The sequence below is a fragment of the Ochotona princeps genome, chromosome 9 (assembly GCF_030435755.1).
Source record: "Ochotona princeps isolate mOchPri1 chromosome 9, mOchPri1.hap1, whole genome shotgun sequence".
Lineage (NCBI taxonomy): Eukaryota > Metazoa > Chordata > Mammalia > Lagomorpha > Ochotonidae > Ochotona > Ochotona princeps.
In genome coordinates, this window is record NC_080840.1 from 48,567,890 (window position 1) to 48,594,533 (window position 26,644).

Below are 26,644 nucleotides of genomic sequence, written 5' to 3' on the forward strand. Positions count from 1 at the left end.
GTAAGGGACCTTTTAATAGGTGTATGAAAAAATGTATATTATGAGAATAATGTGTGAATTTCAATTGTTTTGTAGCAAAATAAATTTGTCATTTAATTCAATTTCTACAAGTTTTTGAAATATCCTCACATATTCAAAAAGACTGATTAGTGATCTGTAATTCATGTTTTTGGTATGAGAGTATGACCAGCATCATAAAATAAGGCTAATTGCTAAGTGTTCCAACCCCTGAGAAATCCAGCAATAGAATATCTTTACAGGGAGGTTTTTAAATTACTAATATAATGTCTCTATCCATTGTAGTTCTATTCAGATTTTCTGCCTTTTTGATGTTGTTTCATTCATTTATGTCTTTCTAGCAAGTTATTTCATCTAGGTTATTTAATGTTTGCATACAGTTGTTCATAATACTCTCCCATAATCCTTTTAATTTTGTAAGGTTGATTGTACTTTTTCTTTATTTGTGACTTTAGTAATTTGTGTCATAACTTTTTTTTTAGTTTAGTCATTCCAACAGTTTGTAAAATAACTACTTACAAAGAACCACATTTAAAATTTCATGATTTTTCTCTTGTTGCATTCAAAATTGTGCTTACTTCCACTCTAATCTTTATTTCCTTCTTCCTGCTTGCTTTGGTTTTAGTTGTTCTAATCCATGTTAGATTTCTTAAAAATATTATTTACTCATTTACTTGAAAGGCAGAGTGACAGAAGAACAGATAGAGATCCTCTATCTGCCAGTGCATTTCCTAAATGGCCACAATTGCTGTGTCTGCATCAGGATCAAGCCTTTGTGCCATTTCATCGCTTGGCTATTGCTGTTATTGTAGTCTTTTGAGTTATTTTCTGAGTGATTGCCCTAGGCCTTAGAACTGGTATCTCTAATTTGAAAAAAAAAAAAAAAACCTAAATCAAATCGTCACTAATCTAATTTCAACAGTACAGCTGCCTTCCGTCTTCCACTGTGTGAAGACATTAAACTAACAAGAGCCCTGGAAGGAAGCCCTCAGAAACACTGAATCTGCTAGTACTTTGGACTTCCAAGCCTCCAGAACCGGGAATAATAAAGTTCTATTGCTAATAAATCTCCCAGTCTGCAGTATTTTGTTACATAATCTGAATACACAAAGACACTGGCCAATACTGGTGTAGGCAAGGAAGCAGCCAGCAAGGAGCAGCGGTTATTAGCAGCCTCTTTCTGCAGCCCTGTGTTCTGCTGCAACCTCCTCTCCTCCTCACTCACTTCTATGTAATGGGAACTTGCAGTTTCTGCGAAATCACTGCTTAAAAGCAGTAATGGCCCCAAACAACCAACATGGCTGCCAGCTGCACCCCCATGATGACCTTTAACTATAATATTATAACAAACTTACCATAACTGACACTTTTATTCCCATCATGGCACCTGATGCCACTGACACTTCCAAGATTTCCACAAAAGGGCAAAGAAATGGGAACAACTCAAATCCTACCATAAAAACTGCCCCCTGTGAACATTCAACTACTCCCCATCTCAGACACCACGTCTACGCCTCCAGAGGCTGACTGTTGCTGAGTGTAGCTCACTCACAAGCATGCCCATCTCCCTTTCAAACATGTATTTTTGCTTTGCATGCAAGTAAGTCTCATTCTCTGCTAAACTGGAATTCTTTTTTGACCCAGCTGTTCCGTAACAGAAACATAACTCTGTGTAGGGATATTAACCAAGGGATTAAAGAGTGAATTAATTTTCATGCTGAATATTAACATTTCTGGCGACAGAATAGAAAAAAAAAGAGATGTATATTTAGACAGCATAGATTTGGTAGAAATTTTCACACTAGCTGAACCACAGTAGAAAAGGTTTCTTGGAAAATGAATGAAAAGGGGGCAGCATCATTACCCACTGGGCTAAGCCACTGCCTGTGACTCTTCTGGCATTTTATACCAGAGAGTTCTGGTTGCTCTGTTTCTAACCCATCTCCCCACAAAGTAGCAGATAATGGTCCATGAGCTTAGGCATTTGGCATTCACAAAAATGAGTTTCTGGGTTACCTGGTTGTTAAAGCCATTTGGGCTCTGGCGGGTTATAGAAAATCTCTCTCATCTACCTTTCCCTCTTTCTTAATCAGTTTGTCATTCAAGTATATCTTTTTTAAGAAGGAAAATGAATGATAAGCAAGGGAAAACAGAAGAGATCATCACTGGGACCTGGTGCATGTGAAAAGTCAGTGAGGATCATGACCTCACTGCCTTCTTCATACTCATCCCCTCTCTTTGTTCCTCTGAATAGACTTGGGAATCAAGATGACAAAAAATATCTCCATTCTCTGACTGAAGGAGAGGCAACCTGTTCCAGCCATTTGGCATCTCAGGCCGCCTTGACAAGGTCATCACCAACAGACAAGGGTCTGTTAGGGCATTAACAGTTTGGGTGTGGTGGCTCCACAAGCTCACAAAATCCTCAGGTTTTTATCACTCTGTGTTCCAGCTGCAGCTGGTAGCTCTTTTCAGAAAATCCAGAACAAAGTTTACCATGGCGGAAGTATAGAGACTGACGATTTTGAACTCAGTCCCACTATCAGGCTTCCAGTTACGTGAATGCTAAGCTTGGTTATTGAAAGCCTTAGAAGCCTTAGCAATGGCCTCTGAAGTAAAATCTTAGCTCTCAGTGTGGTGCTATTGGAAGGAGATGAAACCCTTAGGTGGAGTTTCGTAGGTCCATGGGGATACCTTTATCAGAAGGCAGTTCTTATGAAGCCCCTTGAGTTCTTGCCAGGTGATAGTTATAAAAGCCCGAGCCTGACACCAACCTTTTGTGCTTCCTGAATTGTCATATGATCCTTCCTCTGGGCACATGCCATCATCACTGTGCATCATCTGCCATCTGTCATGGGCCAGCTGCCAATACCTTGCAATCTGCCCAGGCCTCTTACATCATGTCTTTGGGACACTGAACCTCCAAACATGCAAGCCACATACACCTTTTTCCTTCATAAGCAGCTTGTGTCAGGTATTTCACTGTAGTATTGGGAAGCTGAATAACATACAGTAAATCATAAAATTCCTTGGTACTTTAGCCATGTTTGAGTTACAGTTCTGTTATTTGGGGTTGAAAGATTCCTAAATGCTATAGTACAGAAAAACTCATTAAAGAAACACACATGAAAGAAACACAAGAAAAGGAGACGGAATGGTGGCAGAAAACCAGAAGTGCTTAATGTAACCAGATTGGAGGGAGGGTGGAACTTCACAAAGAATCACCAACAGGGCTAAATGCAGCAGATCTACCAAGGGACATGCTGTTTCTAAACCATTTCTGTCTTGAGATGGAAGAACTTCAATTCAATCTGCATTGTCACCCATCCCATTGTTTTCTGATATATAAAATATTCAAATGCCAACTGATGGCAACCTACTCTGCAACTGGATTATGATAATTATAAAGTACATTTTTATGATGAAGTACAGCATGTAGTCATCCAAGACCTACTGAAATCACATTAAAATGACTCTTCTCCCCAATAGACTAAATTTTCAGTAAAGTTAAGTCCTGAAGATCTATTTTATTCAAGCTATTCTTTCCTTTTACATTGGGAATCCTGCTTTCATTTGGGAATAGGGATATGTACTACAATGTAGCTTTACATCCCAGTAAACTAGACTCCATTATACAGTTCATCTATAAGAATATATGTGTGTAATTAATTATCTTATATCTATCTATTTTATACTTTGCATGAAGGGTGTCTTATATCAGAAAGGATATGTAATATTTGTCCTTTTGTTATTCTTTACAAAAATTTTATTAAAAAATTTAAACATATACCTAAGGGAAGAAAGAATAATATAAGCTTTCACAGATCCATCACCACATTCTAGAATCATCAAAATCCTCTCTCTCCTGTTCTTCCTATCCCACTTCTCTCACAGTAACATCAAGTGTTCAAAAGACCAGTAATATAGTCATTTATGCTTTCCTGTAAACCATATACAAGTGGTACTTAATCCAAAGGCCACAATGTAGAAACCCATCTAATCAATGAAATACGACATCTTAATATTTTGAGTAGAAAAGAACATTACTGAAGCATGAGATACTTATGCATCTCAATTCATTAATGAACCTAAAGTGAAAAAAGATTAGTAAGTAGAAGTAAACTTTTCCTTAGTCTACACACAAATCACAGAGCAGAGGATCTTCAAAGTTCAGATTTCATCTACCAACATCTTTTATAAAGATGCTGCATATCTGTTATTACACTTTCTAGAATATTTATTTTTTTTTCTATACTCTTAGGGAAGTAGTTCTCAAAGTGTAGTCTAGGAATACTTTGGGGTTCCCCAGACCCTAAAAGGGAATCAGAGATCAAAATGATTTTCTTAATAATACAAAGATAATGTATACTTTTCATGCCCACTCATTCACAGGCACACTGAGGAGCTTTACAGAAGCTAAATAATTGAAAAAAAGCTTGCCTGAATAGGCTTCATATGAAGTAAACGTGAAAATCCCCCTGTTTTCTATTAAACCAGATATTAAAATATTTATTAAACTATAACTATAATAGTCTCATAATTTTTTTGTTCTCAAAATGTAATTATTACCCCCTATTATACTACCTCGGCTTGAATCCTGCCTCTAATCCTGATTCTAATTTCCTGCTAATATGTGACTTCGAGGGTGACATTTGAAGGATCAAATATTTATGTCCTGGCCCCCGATATGAGAGATTGGACTGAGTTCCCAGTTCCTGGCTTTGGCCTGCCTCTGTACTGTTTGAGTAGGCATTTGGGGAGCGAGCCATCAGGTGAGAGATTTCTCTCTCTCTCTCTCAAAGACATAAAATTTATAAAATTTTGAAAATCATTTCTATTAACATCTAATGGAGTCATGCTATGTTTACAGAATAAATACGATGTTTTCTTTCAGTTTTAATCTGTATATAAACAAAAAAAATTTCATAGGGTACTCAAAGTTCATTCCTCATATTTTTTTCGTGGCCAAAGCCAGGAGCTGGAACTCAGTCGAGGAGCTTTGTGGATGGCAGGAGCGCAGCCACTTGAGCCATCACCATTGCTTCATGGTCTGCATTGGTATGAAGCTGGAATTGGGAGACAGCTTAGCTTGGGTATGAAATATGGGCTTCTCAACCAGTGACATAATTGCTGGGCTAAATGCCTGTCCTATTCAATAATTTTTAAGAGCTTAATAAAGGGATACAGAATCCAATCCGTTCAAGAGCCAGATAACTCACCTTCTTCATTATTTAAATGAAACTTAGGCTAGTGGGATAACAAAATCCTTTTCTCAGGACTGCTTGTAAATGTCCCTGGAAATAAAAGCCCTGACATTCCATTCCATGATATTCTCTTACTCTGAGGCAGATCTAGGCAGAGATGAAGTATAGATGATGTCTAAGCTAACACTTACCTTTACTAACTCTGTGTAGCCTGTTTCTTTTGGGGTCCACCAGGGCTGAGCTTTTAGTCCATTCACGTTATAGAGTGAGCGCTGCCATACAGATGCAAAGTGTCCTCTCTTGTACCCAAGCTCGTACCACTTATATGCCTGAAAGAACAGAAGGATGTGCTCCATATCATGCTTAAAATGAAACAAAGGTATCCACTTTGAAGTCACTAAAACCAAGGTATTACACATGCTGCCTCGCTTATGGTGGGCTTCGTCTCACTAAATTCATCACACACGGAAAATCTAAGCAGAGAGTGCACTTAAATGCTCCTAACTCCTCTCACATCCTAGCTCAGCCGCTCAGTGCACATTTCCTTTCTTGGTCTTAGGGTTGACTGGGAGCTATGTTCACTGTCATTGCCCAGCATCGCCAAAGAGGACAGGATGGCACAGCACTAGACTGAAAAAGATAAAATTCACAATCCACATGGTGAATTCTACTGAATGCATGTTGCATTAATACCATCATGAAGCTGAACAATTTGTAGGTTAAACCATTTAAGTTGAAGATGGTCTTTACAAGTACCTGATTGGTACTTACATTTTTACAACAATCTGTTGAAATCTGGTGACAACTCTGCTATTTCAGTGAGCTCTTGATTAGGTCCTATTAGTATAAATGAACATGTTTCATTTTCACTGTTTGTACATTCTGTCAATACTGGATTCATGTGCTATTAGTTCCAGGTTCCTTCTGGACCCAGAAAAGTTCTAGAACTCATCTGTTGAACAGGTGAATAAGTTCACACCATCAAAGTGGACTATGTTTATTTTCAGCTTTCATTTAACATTTCGATGTTCCCTTTAAAACGGAATAGCTTTGATTTTAGTAAATTCTTCAGACACTTGCATTTACTGAATTGGAAAGTGACTTATTTTCACACATACATTCCATTTCTGTCTTTACCAAGGCTATCTCAGGGTAAGGGTGGAAACTGTCCATTAAATTAGGCAGACAGAAAGGAAATATTGTTTTGAGCTGGCAGTAAATACAGAGATAGCCTCTATTAGATTTTTTTTCCCAAAGGGAACTTTTATTCCTTATATTTTGTTTCCAGTCATAAGGGATAACATGTGGGGATTGGGGTTTGCTGTAACCTGATACATGGACTCCAAGAAGGCTGGCCTTTTCAGGGACAACTGGCTGTAGAGCATCCTGGCCCTACTGTTCCCCTTACCCCCTTGGAGGCAGCCCTACCTAGAAGCCCCATAGAGACTGCTCACTGGCTTCCTGCCTATGCATGCCCATTGTCTCCAGAATGGAAGGCACTTTGAATAGCATACTGAGTATTATCCCCTCCATTATAACAAGATAGATCTAAAAGAATGATTTCAAAAATATATTTTGAACAACTAAAGTGCTTAATATTAACTGGAATATTACCAAGGATCCAGATGTACCTGAATGATAACAAATATTAATTTAAAAATACGTTTGGGATGAGCACTGTGGTTTAACAGGCTAAGCCATTGCCTACAATGCTGGCATCCATACAGGTTTGAGTTCTAGTTGCTCCAGTTCCGATCTAGCTCCCTGCTAATGTGCCTGGGAAGGCAATGCTTGGGTCCCTGTCACTAATGTGGGAAAACCGAATGAAGCTTTTGGCTCCTGACTTGGCTTGGCCTAGGCGTGGTTACTGCAGTCATTTAAAGAGTGAACCAGTGGACGGATGATTTAATTTCTCTATTTCTTTCTCTCTCTCCTTTCTCTTTCTAATTCTGCCTTTCTCAAAAATAAAAATCAAACTTGAAAAAAAAGATTTAAAATATCTTTTTAAACTCACCTTTAAAATTCCTTCTTGTTAGAAAACTGAAGGATGATAGTAATATCACCTGCTATTTTCGGTAATCCACTATAGTTTACCACTTTCATTTATATGCATAATCTCACTTGATCTAATAACCTCCATGTTTCTTCACTTTTCCAATGTGAATCTGATATTTATAAAAGATAAATAATGTTGAAATAATCCAGAACTACTCATTCTACTCTCCTGTCTTTACATCATTTAAAAATTGATTTTGATTTAATTATCATTCTAATATCTCAATTTCAGAGGATATATCTAATTATTGTCATATTTCTTCCTTATAGCCAGAGTTTTTCAAAACACAGAAAATAAAAATGGCCCATTGTTGTCTGATATTTTTAAAGCAATATCATTTACCTTTAAAATTTATTCCGCTATTTTTGCCCAGTTGCAATTTAGAATTTTATATACTCTGCCTTTCAATTAAAATGAAAAATAATAATAATTACAATGGATACGTTTTGAACACCTGACAGTCCATTCAGCCACCAACAATTTCTTTTAAGGACTAGGTACACTGTCAGAATAGTGAAACAAAAATTTCTTTGAGGAAAATAAAACTAGCAAACATAGTAGTCCCAGTTCAGTGGTTAAAAATCTTAAAATTTAGCTCTTACCATCTGGAATACCTAGGCCAGCCACATAGCTTACAACAATATCGATGAGGTCTTTTCTGATACTCAAGGTACTAATTGCATCCAACAGCACCCTTAAGCTTGCACTCTTCCATCTAACACACAGAAGAAACAGAACTGTGCAAATCATACATCAGAAATCGTTTAGGGGACCTAATGAATGCACCTGGATCGCTTTCTTTTTTAACACTAAAATCACCTTTAAAATAAAACTTACTGGAAAATCAATGATGAAGTTAGAAACTGCTGAAAATTGCTTCTTTATTATTTCACATTTAATCAGAAACACTAACATAGTAAAAACTGGCTGGGCCACGTTAAGGGTTTTACATCCATCTCACCTCTACTTTCTTCAAATTATTGCCACGTGTGGATTACATCCCCACTACCACACACAAACACAAATGGTACACTGAAGATTTTCAACAGAGAAAGGACAGGTCACTTCACAGAAACAGAAGTGGCCCAGCTGGGATCTGCTCTGCCTGGAGCTGGGGTCTGGGCCACAGTTTGGCTGAGCATGGGCTAACTGTAAGTTGTATGCAGGCTGTATATGAAGAATTACAAACATCATTGTAATAGACATAGGATTGTATTTTCCTGTGTGGGACACCTAACTATAGGGTTATCTAGCAGAAAGTGAGACTCAAGCAAGAAAACAGCCACGTCCCTGCAGCCATCCTTGAGGTGCAGGTGACACACACTCACATGAACACTGCCTGAGCAGGGAAGCTGAGGGGGGAAACACCCAAGACTCCGGAAAGCAGCATCCCTGTAACTGCCCTGACCAGCGAGGAAGAGAGGAGGACCTAAAGCTAATCTCCACCTTGCTTCTTGAAAGTTGGCAATATCATCACATGATGGATGGAGCCCAGGAGGAAAATGGAATAGAAGACAAGAGAGCTGCCCCTGTGACACCCATGTGGTGACACCAAGTAGGCTGTAGACACATGAAAGTGGATTTGGAGAAGGGGATTAGATCCTGTGAGAGTGTGGATTTGGAAGTTACGGAGAGAACAGGAAAGCCTGAATTTGAATTCCTGAAAGATTATCACAGTTTGTATTCCTCTATCTTCTGATCTGTACTAATTCAGCACATTTGTTAGACAATTTTTCCTCAAAACTGATTTTCTCTTCCTTCTCTGTAGCACAGAAGCTGTGGCTTGGTTTCGCCTGGGTCTAACCTCTTTGGAACTTGGAACAGAGTTCCATGTATAAAAATGCAAAGAGTGGCTATTCCCCAACATGCAAACTCAAGAGTACGGCAGCTAATTCGCATCCTGCACCTCATACTGGATAGATACTGGGAAGGGGCCTCTATAGGCTTGTTTTTGCTCTCTTGAAAGAATAAATCCTGTGCACATTTAAAATTCAAGAACTGTACTGTTCCTTGAATATTAATGTTAATTAAGCTGGTAGAATAGTCCCATAGGTTCAAATACTAAGCCCTTAACAAGTGTTTTATAGTGAATTCTTTGTCCTTGATGTGTTGTTTTCATCCAAGATGTGAGGCAAATCATACACTGCTTTTATCTGCCTTTGCCCTAGACTCTGAAATGTTTGAACATAAATTAATCAATGACAGTTATATTCACGGTACAAAGACATGAGCATTTACCCAATGTTAGATATTGCTGCCAAGTCTGTTATTCCTTTTATTTAAAGCAGGCATCAGCCATTTATATAAAAAATAAAGCATTAAAAATGATCACTCATCAGCAAGCGCTTCTCCTTTATTTCTGTATACATCCAACATTTCTCTTTTAGTTGACTGATGGGTGGGATAGAGAGGGGAAGGTACAAATAAATACAAATGTATACAGAAAATAATTTTAATCACCCAAACTTCTATTCCTCCAAGTTGGTCCATAGCTCCAGCAGGGATAATCCCATCACAGACCCTTGTGTTTCTCTGAATCCTCAACTGTCTAGACAGCCCCATGTTGTTGTTAATTTCAGAAACCCAAAACTGTCTTTTCCTTAGATGTCACTCTATTACACACATGGAATGCAAGGGCCACAAAGATTCTGTGTCTCCCTCCACGGAAGTTTAGCCTAGCATGGGAATCCTGCCATGGAGGGGGACAAAAGTGAGCTATAACACCAGTGCTCTGTGTATATCACGAACTTTTGAAATTTATAACACACAATGTGGTGATGAATGATTCAATGTTATGTTTATACAAGCTGACATTTTATTCAGAAAAGTGTCATAATCCCCTCAAAAATACGTAACTTCTTTTAGCTACTACCTTTTTGTGTCAGTATCTGTCATTACTGTAACTGCAAGGGCTCATCTTTAACTTGGGGCTAAATATTTTAGGAAGTAAGATGCACAGTTTACTATCAGTGTCAATGTGCATAGGAATCAACTGGACAAACTGCATTTCATATCCCCCAAAACACAGATAAGAAACAAGGCAAATTGTTTAAATATTTCTTTCAACAAATGTAAACAATATCTGAGACACCTCTTCATTTCTTTAGAGATTTTTCCAGAGTAACATCTACTTCTTTGTATATAGACATCAACACACACACACACACACACACACACACACACACACACACACACACACGTGGGGTGTTCTGACAATTACTTATCTAATTTCTTTGAGGAAATAACAGAGGCCAGATCTCTAAAATTCTTTGTAGCATTAAACCGGACTTGTTCAAACAGTTTAAACAGTTACATCAGTTAAATCACAGCCTGGAAGAATATCTGTTTAACATTATCTTTCAAATTGTAGCCTTCTAGCAACAATGTCTTCCACTATCCTGTTATAGAGGACATGATAGCAGAACCCCCTTACCTCTTTGTTCCCAACCCGCTGCATGGCATCCCCCAGGTGGAAATAAAATCGCCCATCATCAGTACCTGGATCCCCAGACTCTATTCCTTCCTGTAGAGAAAACCATGCTAGTATTTGTGCAAATATTAAAAATTAGATTTCATTTACTGATTTATATTTCAATAATTTCATTATTTTGTTAATGCATTCATCTACCGACATCACAGGAAAATCTAAGAACCAGGAAAGCATCTCAGTATGATTTGCCAATGAGGTCAACACAGACAAGGCACAGTCAAAAGGAGGTGATGCCAGTAAACCTGGCAATGCATGTATTGCCGATCAACAGTGGAATATTGTGTAAAATTAGTATGACGCTTGGTATACCTTCTGTGTGGCAGCAATTATATTTCAACATTACAAAGAATTTCCCTGGCTGAATATCTCTCACATTTATTTTGCTCTCCAAATCTGACCATATGTCATCTTGAGGCTTTTTATTCCTGAACCAAATTGCTTAATTGCTCATGTATGAAGTGATGGCAGTCCACCTGCAAATCAGATTTCTTTCCATTCAAAACAAATGTGTTCTTACCTTTTAATGATTTTATTTTTCTGTAAAACACACAGAAGGCTTAAAGCTAATTTGAATCTTTAAATATGTAGTCTTAATAGAAAAATTTCTATTCTAAAACATTTACCTGATTTCCCCTCCTCTCCCACACAATGAAGGAAGTTGAGATCTATGTACTCTTCTCCAACATGAGAAAAGAATATTGTTAAAAAAATATGGATTTAGAAAAGTTGAAAAAAAAAAGATCAATGACATTTAAATGTCAAGGACTTCTTCCTAAAAAATCTGCATCTAGAGCCCTTTGCCCAAGAAGCCTGTTACCTTTCACTAGGAAGAAATTATTTGCATAATGTTGGAAAGCAGCAAGCAGTGTGATGGATCAGGAGAAACACTGCTCAGGACAGGAGGAGAGCTGTGACCAGGGCTCCGCCTGCCCGACACTCAAATGTCCTTGCCTGTTAGCAACGCTGGCTCTCTTTCCTCTTTTAAATGTGTGGGGGAGAGCAGTGTCTTACAGACAATACTTTGAAGCAGAGAAACTCACACATTCCTTGATAGGGAATACAAAGGTTTGTAGAGGCGTCTTGACATCTGGCCTGGATAGTGGGACCACATGTCCACCTCGAGGGGGCACCAGGGTGCAAGGCTATTTATGCCGGGATTTGGAAACATGAACTTTCAAGAGAAATTAGAAATCTGGAGTTATATAAATGTTTAGATCCTCACATACAGCAAAGACTCAAAATTGTTTTTTAAGAGACATGTGTTGGGCAAAATGAAATTCACAGGTATCTGCAATCAGAGGATTGGTGCTTGAGTTATTTGACATAAATCATGTGAAATAAAGAAATCAGAAAGTAGAACATCCTGTTACTTATAAAACCATTCGCAGTTATCCAAGCGGTTATCTGTCCAGTATTGTAGATCAGGCCATGTATTACCATTTAAAATTAATTAAAATAAAATAAATGACAAATGTACTTCCTCATTCAGCCACATTTCAGGTGCTTAGCAGCCACTTCGGCTGGTGACTCTACCACAGGAGAATATAGAATACTCTACCTGGTGCAATGGGCTAGTGGCTAAATTCTCGCCTTGTATCTGCCAGGATCCCATATGGGTGCCGGTTTGTGTCCTGGCTGTTCCACTTCCCAGCCAGCTTTCTGCTTGTGGCCTAGGAAAGTAGCAGAGGACGACCCAAAGCCTTGACATTCTTCACCCACGTGGGAAACCCAGAATACGCTCCTGGCTCCTGGCTTTGGACTGGCTTAGCTCTGACTGTTATGGCAACTTGGGGAGTGAACCAGCAAATAGAAGATATTTGTCTCTCGTTATCTCTGCAAATCTGCCTTTCCAATAAAAATAAATAAATCTTTAAAAAGGAATATTTCTATCAGGGAAGAAAATTCTATTGAATAGCCCTGAGTTAGACCAAATGCAACTCTGGACAAGGACTCAATTAGATATGTGAGAAAAATATTCAATTTAAATATTATTTGAGCTAGCTGATAGGCATTTGGGAGTTGACCCATTGAGTCTGCATTCACTGTGTCATCTTGTGTAGGAAATCATGAATGCTGTTCACAACAGACTTGCTATTTGACTGATAAGTGAAACATTTTGTGAATGGTCCATATTTTAAATTGTTAGAGTAATCTGCATTAAAAGTTGCAAGTTAGTAGTTTTCCCACAGGGTCTTTGCCCAATAGTCTCCAAAGTTTGAGTATAATAAGGCTCCCCGTTGCCTACGAAGGACATGGTTAGAGATGGATATTCTGTTTATGAAAAGACTCGGCAATGCATGCCACCAAATTCACAAGGCACAATCAAAGGTGAAGAAAGGTCAAGACGGAAGGAGAGGACAAGCAGGGACGTCACCTTTAAATAGGGAATGCTCTCAGCAATCTTGTTCTGCGTCTTCAGGATAAAGCCGTAATGCACTTTGGCAAAGCCATCATTAGGTGTCACAGTCAGAACCTGCAAAGAGAACAAAATACTATTGTGATATTGTGTAAGCTCTACAAGTGACTGTCAGGACAAATTACACTTCATCTTGCTCTGCATGAGGTGGATCGTGTTGTCACAATTTAGAACACCACAGCATTTTGTCTCATTTCAATGTCATTATGATTAAAGGGCCCCCTCCCCCCTCAACTAAATATGCCTTTTGTATTTACACACTGGTTCTTTACAATGAAGAAATGAGAGAAAAGGTGACATTCACTAAGGAAGGCTTTAACAATGCAGACTGGCAAAATACCTGTCAGCTAATATGGCTTTCATACTTATTGCGGTATTAGGTAAAATTGCTTTAAATTTATTCGACTTGAAGATAACTGTTTAAATACATATTTTACATGTTGTCTTAACTCAGGAAAAATTTAATTTTCACTTGTAATTAACTGTCATCATTTAGAAAAACTGTCTTGAATATTCAGATCCTTTCAGTAACTGAAGATAGTGGTGCCCAAATCCAAAATTCTGTGATTAAAAAGCAGGTTGTGTTCACAATGATTCAAGGATAAATTACGTAAAATGCCTGTGCATTAAACATTAGCGGTGAGAAATAGTCTCTCCCTAACTGCAGTTTCATGCGCCACAGCCAACTGTGATGAAATATATGAAACAGACAACTCCAGGAATAAACAACCCTAAGTCTTCAACTGCACGCTGTTCTGAGGTAGTGAGATGCAATCCCATGCCAGCCGACTCCATCTGCCCTGGCCCTGAACCATCCTTTTATTGAGGGCATTCCTACTCTCTATGCTACCTGCCCATTGCTCACGTAACGGTCTTCTCAGCTATTATGTTTGCGATTGTGCTTTCACAGTCTTTGTGTTCAAGTAACTCTTACTTGACTTAATAAAGACCTCAAATGTCACTGTCATGTAGGGTAGAAAACTAATTAAGACACCCACTGAGGGGCCTGGAATAATTCCCTATGGACAAAGGGGGACAATTTTATACTACAGTTAAAAAAAAGCATTGCACATTGATGTTAAATATAAATTTTTTAGTGACAGTGAAAAAATTTCAGCAGTTAAAATTTAAAATGGGGCCCGGCATCGTGGCCTAGTGGCTAAAGTCCTCACCTTGAATGCGCCGGGATCCCATATGGGAGCTGGTTCTAATCCCGGCAGCTCCACTTCCCATCCAGCTCCCTGCTTGTGGCCTGGGAAAGCAGTCAAGGATGGCCCAAATCCTTGGGACCCTGCACCCGCGTGGGAGACCTGGAAAGAAGTTCCGGGCTCCCGGCTTCGGATCAGTGCAGTACTGGCCATTGCACTCACTTGGGGAGTGAATCATCGGACAAAGATCTTCTTCTCTGTCTCTCCTCCTCTGTGTATATCTGCCTTTCCAATAAAAATAAATAAATCTTTTAAAAAATTTTTAAATGAGTTAAAGTATTTCATCTTAAAATTTACTCTAGAATGCTTATTGTTTATAAACATACATTAGTGTGCATATATATATATGTACATGATATATGAATACATGTATAAATTACACATATTTGCCTGAATATTTTTGACTGTGATAGCACTGAATCAGCCATACTGCAGTGGACAGTGGGAACCTCGAGGAACTAAAGACAAGAGAAATAGTGAGATTTGATTTTAGATCAACTAGGAGTTCAGGTTAAAAATGAGGGCGGGGCATAGCGATAGCCTAGTGGCTAACTCCTCGCCTTGCATGCACCAGTTTTGTGTCCCAGCTGCTTCACTTCTCATTCAACTCCCTGCTTTTGGCCTGGGAAAATCTAGAGCATGGCCCAAACCCTTGGGAGCATGCATCTGCATGTGAGATGGGGAAGAGGTTTCTGGCTTCTGGCTTCTGATCTGCTCAGCTCTGGCTGTTGTGACCACTCGGGTAGCAAATCAGAGGATGGAAGAGTTTTTCCATGTATCTTCTTCTCTTTGTATATATGGCTTTCCAATAAAAATAACCACCCAAAGCTTTGGGCAGTCCTCAACTGCATTCCCAGAAAACAAGCAGAGAGCTGGATGGGAAGCAAGTCGGCCAGGATTAGAACTGGCAATGATATGGGATCCCGGGTGCGTTCAAGGCGAGGACTTTAACAGCTATGCTATTGCGCTGGGCCATAAAAATAACTAAATCATAAAAAACAAAAACAGAGGGGACTTGAAAGACTTTCAGAAATTAGTGATTTCATACTAGATCTGAGATTGTTTCATTAACAATGATTTCCAGAGTTACGGTGGGTGGTATTGATAAGTGCATGTTGACTGGGTGGATGGATACATGGGATGCATGGGGTGGGGGAAGAAGAATCAAGAATGATGTCTGAATTTCAAGCATGGGTGGTCTGAGTCACAACATGGATGTGTTGCTAACTTGCAGGCACTAGAAAAGCCTCCAGTAGGTAATGACATGAGCAACCTAGGTCAAACCCATTTGATGGCTAGTCCCTTCATTGGAATCAAAAGGAATGATACCAGAAAGATGACTGTCTGTGATTTTCACAATTTCCCCAAGAATAAAAATCAACATGAAGAAAAATATAAAATATAATGTTGGTTTTATGAAAATGATCTTGGATGGAGACATAAACATAGCAGGCTAAACTTTGGTTAAGGCAAGTGAATCCATTAGATACAACTTATTAACCTAGATGGGAAAGGAAGATGAAGGGAGGGGAGGCAAATCTCACATACATTTTCAGCTGATGACTGCTTCTTTAAAAAGAAATACACTCGTCTCCATAATGTGGCTGTATTTTAGACTCTCTCCATCCTATTGGACCTATTTAGATGAGATTATGGTTTGAGATGTATTAACAACAGCGAGTAAGTTTGGTTTTCTAAGACAAGGTAAAATGCTTCACAGAGCACAGACTTAGCATCAGGTAAAAAAGATGAATACACTCAAGCGAGGGTTGGAAAGGGGGAGGAAGGCCAAATCCACAGTGGGTTAGAGCAACTACTAGCCTTTCAGATCCTGCCTGAACTCATCAGAGGTGCTTGGTACTCAGTCAGCACTTGATGGCACTTTTCAGATGGAAAGAAGGTGAGAGAGATGTGGGAGAGACACAAGGGAAGGATGGAGGGAAAGAAACAAGGAGGGAATTGTATGGTTCCATCTTTGCTTCCTATGTTAGTGATAGAATAATGGGCATGTCTGCTTAGTTTAATAATTCTTCAATTCACAGGGTCCTCAGAGAGATAGATGATGCCTGCCTAAACCAAATGCTGCAAGTTAGGATGCTGACTATATTTTGGCCATTAGCAATACAATACCACACACAGAACTTGTTTAGAGCCTTGGCCAAATCTTTGGTAGGTGGTGCACATTTTAAATACTGTAGACTCAAACCGTTTTTGTAGATATTATCAATGCTATAAAAAGCAAAGATTTGATCCCTGCTGTCTCATTAAATATATACATATATTTAAAAAAAGCAGAGCATGGGTAAAAACTCAACTGTTCTGAAATTCAGTGCTTGTCAATTAAGCATTAAAAGCAATAAACAGAAAAACAGCATGCCCTGGGCAGACTTTGTCCCTGGACTAAACACAAAAGAACCATACTTCATGGCATTTTGAATCACAGTGGCTATCACCAAAGGACACTATGCTGATGCTAACTATATCAGTTGACAACCATTAATCAACAAGCCCGAACTAAAACATAATGAGTAAATGTGTTCATCTTTCATTTACAGAGGCATTAACTTGCTCAAAATTCAAAGTTTACTGGGTATCACATTACTTCTGCACCAAATGAATTCTCTTCATTGTCTAAAGTAGTCACAGTTCTGCAGATTTTATAATTCCATGGAACTTAGAAATTATCTAGTAAAATGTCCATTACAAGAGAGAAATCCTCTCAAAGACATCCTTGTGAAAGGATCCAAGAAGCAATGCCTTTCTGAAGAAAGAGTCATTTATTACATATGCCTCAAAGAAACACATTTTCTGTAGACTCTAGAATGGACTTATTGTGAAAAAAAGTGGATTGTTTTACATTCATAGGAACTTGAGTACCTTGCATGCTAAATAAAATTTTTAGGAGGAATGTTTTTGGAGTAATACACACGAACTTTTAAAAATACACCAAAAAATAGTTAAAATTTAAAATTTGATGATTATATAAAGCAACATAAAGATGAAGTTTAGAATATGAGAATTATAATAATACTGGCATGCTACTTAATTTAAAATAAAAAGAGGGCTGAGCATTGTGAAATAGAAGGTTAAGTCATAGCTTAGAGCACCTGAATTCAAAGTTAGGTGACTAGTTGGAGTCCTGGTTACCCTGTTTCTGAACCAGCTTCCTGCTAAAACATTCTGAGAAGTGGCAAATGATGGTAAGAACTTGGATCCCTGCCACCCATATTGGAAACTTGAAAAGAGTTCCAAATTTCTGGCTTTGGCTTGGGCCAGCCCGCTGCTGTGGGCATTTGCATTGTCAACCAGCAGATGGAAGATATTTTTTTCTGATGTCTCTCAGTTTTTTTTTTCCTGTCACCCTGTCTTACAAATAAATGAGTAATTAAATCTTCAAAAAAGAATAACACAAGAGAATGAGAGAATGGGCATATACAAGTAACATTAAAACATAACGGTCAAGATCCTTTGACATAGCAAATACACTGATGCTCACCTCTTCATAAACCTTCTTGGCATTGTCATTGTCTCCTATCAAGAGGTAGCCCACTCCAAGGTCATTCTTCAAAGAAGTGTCATTGGGAAATAGCTGAACCAACCTCTGGAGGGTGAGCAGGGAACCTCTCATGTGACCTGATTTGGGGGAAGGCAGAAGAAAAATCCAACAGCAGTAAAAATAAGTAGGTATACCTTTATGTTACAAATCATATTCAGAATCTGAAGACTACCTTCAGTCTGACTTTACATATAAACGGTTTAGTAAGTACCAGGAACAAGCTCATGATGTAGTTGCAATTATAAATAAATATTATAATTAATGAAATAATATTGACCAAATATTTGAACATTTCCTAAATTCATCAGTTTTTTTGTATAAAAATCTCTCAAGAAAGTTTCAGTTATCAAATGGTTACATAAATATTTTGCAGATAATTTTGGCTTATTTATTTTAAAATTGTAAATTGAGAGTAGATCACAGCGAGTCTGATTGATTTCAGGGTCTAGCATCCTGTATAAAGCCTGAAACAGCACTGAGATGCATAAGAGAGCATTTCACTGCTATATGTTCTGCATCTCTGAGTGGCTGTCTGGCTTACGGGTTAAGAAGTGAGTCCCATGTTGGAGTGCCTAGGTCTGATTCCTGGCTCAGGTTCTTACTTCAGGTTCCTGTTGATGTAGACTCTGTGAGAGGTACTGATACCTCAAGTGATGCATTCCTGCCATCATGTGAGAGAACTGGATGTCATTCCTGCCTCTCAGCTTCCATTTGAGGAGTGAGCCACCGCACTGGAATATACATTCTATCTCTCTAATAAATAAAATAAAAACTTAAAAAAAAAAGGCAAGTGAACTCATCTTTAAATAAACACCATCATCCAGTGTTATGGGACCCTCTGGTGGACATCAAGGTACTGTGCACTACTTGAATTTCAAGAACTCTAATGTATTTTTAAGGCAGTCTGATGGAAATTTAAAATTTTGGGGACTATCATTATTTCTTGTCATAGTTATCTTAGAGAAAATGTGCAAAATATTGCTAGTGCACACATCTCCAAAACTAATGATCTCAAGGACTTAGCTGCTCAAAAGCTGGAATATTAGCTGAGGAGATGCAGAGCTATTAGTGAACTAATGCGATAATATTTTACACTGACAAACTGTAGCAGAAAGCATCATCAACTTGTCCCATGATTTGTACTCATAATTGGCTAATCACATTCCAATCATAACTGGGGATAGGTTTGCTCAGCCAGTCACCCTTTCACCAACACACCTGTGCCTACTTGTCTGCAGCATTTCTTGCCCTCTCCGGCCTATCTATGCCTGTATATTTTGTCTTCTAAACCTCTCCTGTTGACAATCAATAAAACAGGTCAACCTTCTAATATCTACAGAGTCTGTTTCTGGTCTCTTCCACTCTGTTTCTTAGACCCCTGCTTCTCCATCAGCAAACTTGACTACCTCGTCACCTTTTACTAAATTCTTCCAATTGCAATTGCCCTAGAGCTTCTTCAGTTGAACCTGACTCACTCCCATAGATTTTGATCATCTACAAAGGTGACACAACTACCATTTCCTACTTGCTTGGGTGATAAAGAAGCCAATTTGGCCTTGTGTGTTACTGAGATGAGTCCCTTCTGTGTGACAATGAGCCCCCACCTTAGCAATGACATGCAGCTTAGATTTCCTCCCCTCTTGGATTTTTGGTGACAGGGTAGCAGGGAGAGAATTAAAAACCTGGTTAAAAACGAAATGAGTGGCGGCTGGCACTGCTGTGGGTTAAACCAGTGCCTACAGCACTGGCATCCCATACGGGTGCTGGATCAAATTTGGACACTTGATGATTGAACCAGTGGACTGAAGATCTCTCTCTCAGTCTCTCTTCCTCTCTACGTAACTCTTTCGAATAAAAAAATAAAATACATCTTTAAACAACTGAAGAAAGGTCTTACTTGCCTTTAGCACTAAACACTATTAGCTGAGAGCATGCTATATGCTGTTCTTGACAAAGAATTTTCAAATTTACAATTAAAAATGTTTTAATGTTTTTTTCCTACTATTTCCCTTGGTCTAGGGTCAAATCTGACAAGTAAAATTTTAGAATGCCTGAAACAACAAACATTACTCTACCAAAAGTGATCTCTTGATAATTGTAACCTCTGAGTCAGCTGGTTACAGTTAAGAAAGTGAAAAACTTGGCATCACAGAAGAGCTTCTGATCCCAGATTCATTCATTTATTAGCTTTGATTCCTTGGCTAAATTATCCAAGCTCTCAGCTTTCTATATGTCTGTAAAGTGGTGAAGGTCAGGTGGTATAAAAATATCATTTGTGTTTTTGTAATTGTTAAATGTAGGAATTCAGTTTTAAAGCTGCTCAGGTTAAGGGTCAGATAAACTTTGGAAACTCAGGTTGCCTCCCCTGTAACTGAATGCTTCTAAGAGCAGTATACTGATGTTCCCCACCATACGAGGGCTGGACTAAAAATTTCTGACCTTTGATCATGTAAAAGTCACATGCATTTAGTACTTTTTGAATTGATCTTTTCCTGGGCCAGTGCAGTGTGTTTTATCTTCTCTGGAGATGCTAGACAGTGACAGTGAGGTCAGCTCTCAGCCTGCAGTCAGAAAGGGGAACAACGTTGCTCTGTGGCTGTGCTGTGATGTTTAGTAACTTAGGTGGCGTCAATGTACTTTCAACTTAAAATGGTTTTATTGGGGAGCGGTGAGGTTATTTTAAGTGGAGGAGCATCTGCATATGACCTTCAGGTTCTTCAAGATGAAAGCATGTTCCACTGAATCAACTGTCACTGCTTCTTACCAAGAAACTGCTGTCTCTCTGAACGCCGCTTCAAAGTCAGTTTCAGAAGGTCTGTGGGGACCTCGGGCAGGTTGGCCACCTCTTGATAGGTTTCAATGGCTCCACGAAGTATCTCATTGCTCCTCCTTTTCTCAGCCAAATCATCTTCACACTAGAAGAAGTTAGCAAATTGGATCAATGACCCCTGACCCGTTAGGCTTACCATTATCCAAAATATTCACAAAAAGCAATGTTTGGATATACTTAAAGAGAACTTACAGATAAATTTTTCCTGTGTATCAAGATGAGACAAACAAAAGCAAAACAATATGTTAGTTTCTAATCTGCAGGTCAACCAGTTACTAAGCCAGTAAGAATCAAAATCAAGACTAATAAGAATATATGTAGCTAATGCTTTATAATCCATCTCAGCTAGTGTTATATAAAGATAACTCCAATCCAGTTTGTCTTCTTTTATTAGTTTATTCCTGTGTTCATTTTCTCATCCACTCAATTACTGTTTTATGTATGTATAGATAATTTGAAAACAAAATCCTTTCTAATGTGACTTTCATTTTGAAAAAAAAAAAGAGAAAGACTAAATACAAATAAAGCATCCTGTTTGTGGGGTGTAATGCTAATAATTAAAGCCAAGCAGGCTGAGGAGAGCTGGGTCCAGTGCTAGGGAAAGGGCTAGCTAAATCACAACAATCCAGGAGGGGCTGGAAGAGACTGGGCAAGATATGAAGCTATCTGATGGAAGAGCCTTCTAGCCAGAGGGATTAGCAAAAGCCATGAGTTCAGGGCAGGAGTGAGTGATAGAGAGAAAGCCAGCACAGTGGGGGGAAGAAGACAGTACAGATGACTGGCCTCAGGTGATGCAGGGACCATTAACTGATGACCACTTTCTGAGGCCATGTCTGGAAAGACACTGCTGAAGTTGACATATCTGACGTAAGTAAGTGATCATGCTGTCACCAGTATCAAAATCAGCCTCATAGAGCAGAGAGCTCAGCTAGCATGCTCCAGAAAAATAGACAAGGTGGCCTAGAAATTATAGTAACAGAGGTGGTAACAGATACATCTTGATGGTCAGTCAACATATTTATAAAAAGAGAACAGGGCATGACACACATGAGAAATTAAAGTCAAGGATGAAGTCAAGGTTTATAGCTTCAGTGATTATCTGATAGAATTGTCATTCTCTAGGAATGGGAAGATAGGATACAATGGGTTTGAGCATGAGAAGTCAGGAATTCAGTGTTAAAATACTGAATCAGTGATGCCTATTTGAAATTCAAATGGAGATAATGAATAGAAAGGTGTATATGTACATATGGAGTTCAGGGGAGAGGTCAGAGTAAGAGACAAATACTTAGAAACAGTCAAGGAAGGAGACAGTATTTAAAATGAGGACACTAGAAGGAGGTGCCAGTTCAGAGTCAGAAACAGAGGTCAGAAAACTGAACCTAAGAATTCTGATGCTTCCAGGTCCTTGGAAATCAGAAAGATAAGAGAGGTCAGCAAAAAACAGCAGTGACATAGAATAAAATAAGCATCAAAAAGTTCTGGAGCACAAGTTATGCTTTAACGCTATATAATGCTAAATACTATAATGAAAATAGACACAAGCCAGCTGAATATTAATCTATATCCTTTTTAAAAAACCTGGTCGTGTATAAACTAAAATTGAAATGTCAATGAAGGAGTCACAGGATGTGGTAAAGAACTTGCATTTTTTTTAACATGTTGTTTACTCAATACTATGTCAATTAATTCCACAACATTATAAATTGTTGCTGATGTTACGTCAGGACTTTTAATTCATAGGGATGATACTCTGCTGGCTCTACCTTCAGACCAGAGATGATCTTCCCAACAAGCCGTTGAATTTATCAGGACAATAAGATGCTGGACTCTATGCTTTGCATATGCTTGCAATGAAAGAATCTCAACTGATCTTGAACTGTGGTAATGCAACAAGGTGGAGGAATCCACCATGGGGGAAGGGTTTGGGGAGGGGTGGGGGGAATCCCAGTACCCATAAAACTGTGTCACATAATACAATGTAATTAATAAAAAAAATTATTCTCCCCCCCCCAAAAAAAATTCAGAAAGTATAAAAGCTGGTCACTGTATTATTATGTTTACTTCAGCTTATGTTTGAAATTAAGTTTTAAAAAATTAAATGCATATAAATAAATGTGTCAATTATCAACAACAAAAAAAAACAAGAAGAGATCAAGTGTGCTAAACATGGCCACAATTTTGGGTGGAATGATAACTAAGACAAGATCATGTCAGACTGGGTAGTGATGAGATTTTGATGAACAAGAATGTTTACACAGAGAACCAAATGCACCAGGATCAACCCCCCTGCCCCACCCCCACACACAGTGAAAAGTTGCTGGTGAAGCCCTTTCTTTCAGGGTGCTTAAATATAAAGAGAAGCAGAGACATGGAACAGCAAGTTGAGTGGAATGTGAAGATAAGGTACAGATATTTAGGGGAGGAAATAGCACAGCTGTTTCTGAAGTGGATGAAAAAATAACAGAAATCTGATAATGCAAAAGTTGATACAAAATTATACTAAAGCCCTTCTATAGGTAACAGTGGACAGTAAACAGCAAGGTGAGTGTGGAGCCCATGAGAACAGGTACAGGCAGATTGCTAGTGTGGCCAAGTGGAAATTCTTTGGACATATCTTTATTAATTTTTTAAGATTTTTTTTTTTACTTGAAAGGCAGATTTACAGAGAAGAGACAGAGACAGAGAGGTTTTCCATTTGTTGGTTCACTCCCCAAATGGCAACAATAGCCAAAGCTGAGCTGAGCTGAGCTGAACCAAACTGATCAGGAGCCAGGAGCCTCCTTCTGGTCTCCCACATGGGTACAGAGGCCCAAGCATCTGGGTAATCCTCAGCTGCTTTCCCAGGCCACAAGCAGGAAGCTGGATCAGAAATAGAGCAGCCAAGACAAAGTGGTGCCCATGTGCAATGCCAGCACTAAGAGCTGGAGGATTAGCCTGTTGAGTTACCAACGTGGCTTAAGACACAACTATTTTCTTAGTGAAATAAGAGGCAAAATCTGCAGATGGGGATTAAGAATGGGGTGTGTAACATCAGAAGTAGGGGAAAAGAGGGTAAAAAGATGGATAAAAAGGTTATCCATGGGTCCTGAGATGTGGTCAATAACAATTAAAAGATCATCACTTACAGAAAAATGATTTCACCTAGATACTAACAGTAACAGTAACATGTATAATTTTTTCTCAGAGTATTTAGACATGCTACTGAAATAGGGTATATGCTGAAGTCAACATGCAGATGTCCACAATCAAAATAAGCTTAACTCCATCTTTTGTAGACTTGGTAAAAATGATTGAGGAGGCTGGCACTGTGTTTCAACAGGCTACCTGCTAATGCCAACACTCCATGTGGACATTAGGTCATGTTTTGGCTGCTCACTTCCCAAGCAGCTCCTGGTTTATCACCTGGGAAGTCAGGGCAGGGTGGCTCAAGTCCTTGGGTATCTGCACCCATGCTGGAGAGCTAGAAGAGTCTCCAGATCCTGGCTTCAGATCGGCTCAGCTCCGGCCATTACAACAATTTAGGGAGTGAACCAGCAGTTGGAAATCTCTCTCTCTCCCTTCTCTCCGTAAATCGGCCTTTCAAATAAAAAATAGATCTAAAAAAAGAAAAAAAAGAAAATGATCTAGCCTCCCCCAAACCTTGAACACGGAAACTAGCAAGAACCAACATAAATTGGTAAAAGAGTCTACTGTAGATGTTTTTCAGAAAACAATACATCAATGAAATAACCTATTCTGATCACTAAGTACCAGTTAGTGTAAGTTTCCTAAGATGATGAAGACCAGCAATTGACACAGTGCCAACAGTAATGGATACATTTATAAAAAAGGAAATTGGGTGTGACAAAATTCTCTAAGAGTAAGAAAGATTAATATTCCTAGCTTGATGGAAATACATGTCATAACACTGAACTATCTTTTCTGGTCTGGTTGGTCTCCACAAAAGACCTCCTACCTGGAGAGAAAAGTCTAATGTCGATCCATGTATGTCTCTTCACTGCCACTGTACATTATTAATATGCCAGCTTTTTAATTTATTTGCAAATCAGGGTGACACGGAGAGATGAAAACACTGAGAGATCTGTCATCTACTTGTTTGCTCTGCAAATGACCACAACAGCCAGGGTTGGTCCAGACCGAAGCCAGGAGCCTGGAATTCCAACCAGGTCTCGTATGTGAATGGCAGGGACCCAGGGACCCAATGTTTGCTTCCATTGCTTTCCTAGGAGCATTAGCAGGGAGCTGACCTGCAAGTGGAACAGTTGGCACATGAACACACACTCTGATACAGAATACTAGCACGGCAAGTGGCAGCTTAACTTGCAGAGCCACAACAGTGGCCATACCAGCTTTTCTGTTTAGGCACTGGTTTCTTGTGAGTTCGACTTAGATGAGTTAGTTCCCAGAAGATAATCATTGGTAGATTACCAAACATACTCAGTCAAGGAACTGCGAGAATCAATTTAAGACCAGTAAGTTTGGCCTATTCACTTTGAACCTACAAAACTACCAATGGATCCCAGGACTGGAGACCTTTCTAAGGTTATCAAAAGAGCAAATGCTTCCCAAGATAACTCTTCACAGAGCTAGCCATAAGTGACTTTAAAAGCTAATCTGGAAAGAGAGATCCACGATCCGCATGCATTGCTTCCTTCCAGAGCCCAAGGGTCTTTTCTTTAATGAAATATAAACCTTCTAAATGTTGAGAACTAGGGAAATATCAGTATCAAACGCATATAATCCCTGAAAATATCTTGAATGAACCTGGTCAGCATTTGCCTTGAAGATGAAAGTTGTACAGACTGATTTTCATCAGCTTAACATCTGTAGACAAAGCAAGCCAGGATGCAACTGAACATTTGTTACAGGACGTTAACAACACTAAACTTTTGTTGACTCTAGTTCACCCACCCAACAACCCTCACAGATGTGTTATTTTCTGCCTCAGAGGCATTAATGGCTTGCAAATGATAATAAAGTGAGGCTAGTTTATAAGTTAAGATTTTCAAAATTGATTTTTACAGTCACCTAAAGAATAAACCAGTATCAATACTACTTCAGAAGTGGTAGACACCATAATTCATATTTGACTTAACATTGAATTTTGAAAACATTGATATTCCAAAATAATTGTAATCTGACAAAGAATAAAACTCTGATTTATTCCTCTCTATAATAAAGTCGATCTTCTATTGAATTTTTATTTTTAAAACTCTCATGCATCTAAAATCTTTTAAGTTACTTTGTTAAAATTTAATTTACCATGATTAGACTTCATTTAATGCCACATTAATGTTAATATTAATAACACATTGTAGCATAACTTAGAAATAAAAAATATTGCCCAAGGCCTCAACATCAAATACCTGCTGTGAAACAAGGAAATAAATGCAACAATCATCATGTTTCAGAAGTAGTGCATTTATTTAGACGTTGGTACCCATAATTAACATCACATACAATGAACTTATAAGGAACAAAATATTTTGCCATAATTAGCATTTGTATGAGCCATTTTCTCTCTCTAGCTAATATACTTTCCTGAATCAAATGACTTAATACTACCGACAGAACACACCACTTATTTGAACAGGCTTGAACTTTTGGTAGCAAACACACACTCTCTTATTTCAGAACAATTAAGAAATCTTAGAGGAGTACTGAGCAAACCATGTTATAACTCATGGTTGTGCTCCAGGATACTGGGCATGCACCACAGGTAAGAGGTAAAAATGCATTAATTTTTCACAACTTTAATTTGATAAAATTTTATTAATGAAATTTTCATGAATGAATCATTAGTAAAATCATTAATGGGCTTGTTAATCATTAGAAAACTTCATTGGTGGAATTTTCAGGGGAG

The 26,644-nt window shown here is 38.5% G+C and overlaps 1 protein-coding gene across 5 annotated transcripts in view; it reads right to left on the minus strand.

The window, feature by feature from the left end:
- The window catches only part of ASPH (aspartate beta-hydroxylase), a 201,655-nt gene that overhangs the window by 35,895 nt on the left and 139,116 nt on the right, over nt 1–26,644 (minus strand). For all 5 annotated transcript variants that reach the window (XM_058668659.1, XM_058668660.1, XM_058668662.1 and 2 more), the window contains 5 exons: nt 20,713–20,863; nt 17,889–18,025; nt 13,143–13,241; nt 10,712–10,801; nt 5,414–5,551 (listed from right to left, as the gene is read on the minus strand). In XM_058668659.1, the coding sequence (XP_058524642.1) occupies nt 5,414–5,551; nt 10,712–10,801; nt 13,143–13,241; nt 17,889–18,025; nt 20,713–20,863 (615 nt within the window). The remainder of the gene's footprint in view (nt 1–5,413; nt 5,552–10,711; nt 10,802–13,142; nt 13,242–17,888; nt 18,026–20,712; nt 20,864–26,644) is intronic.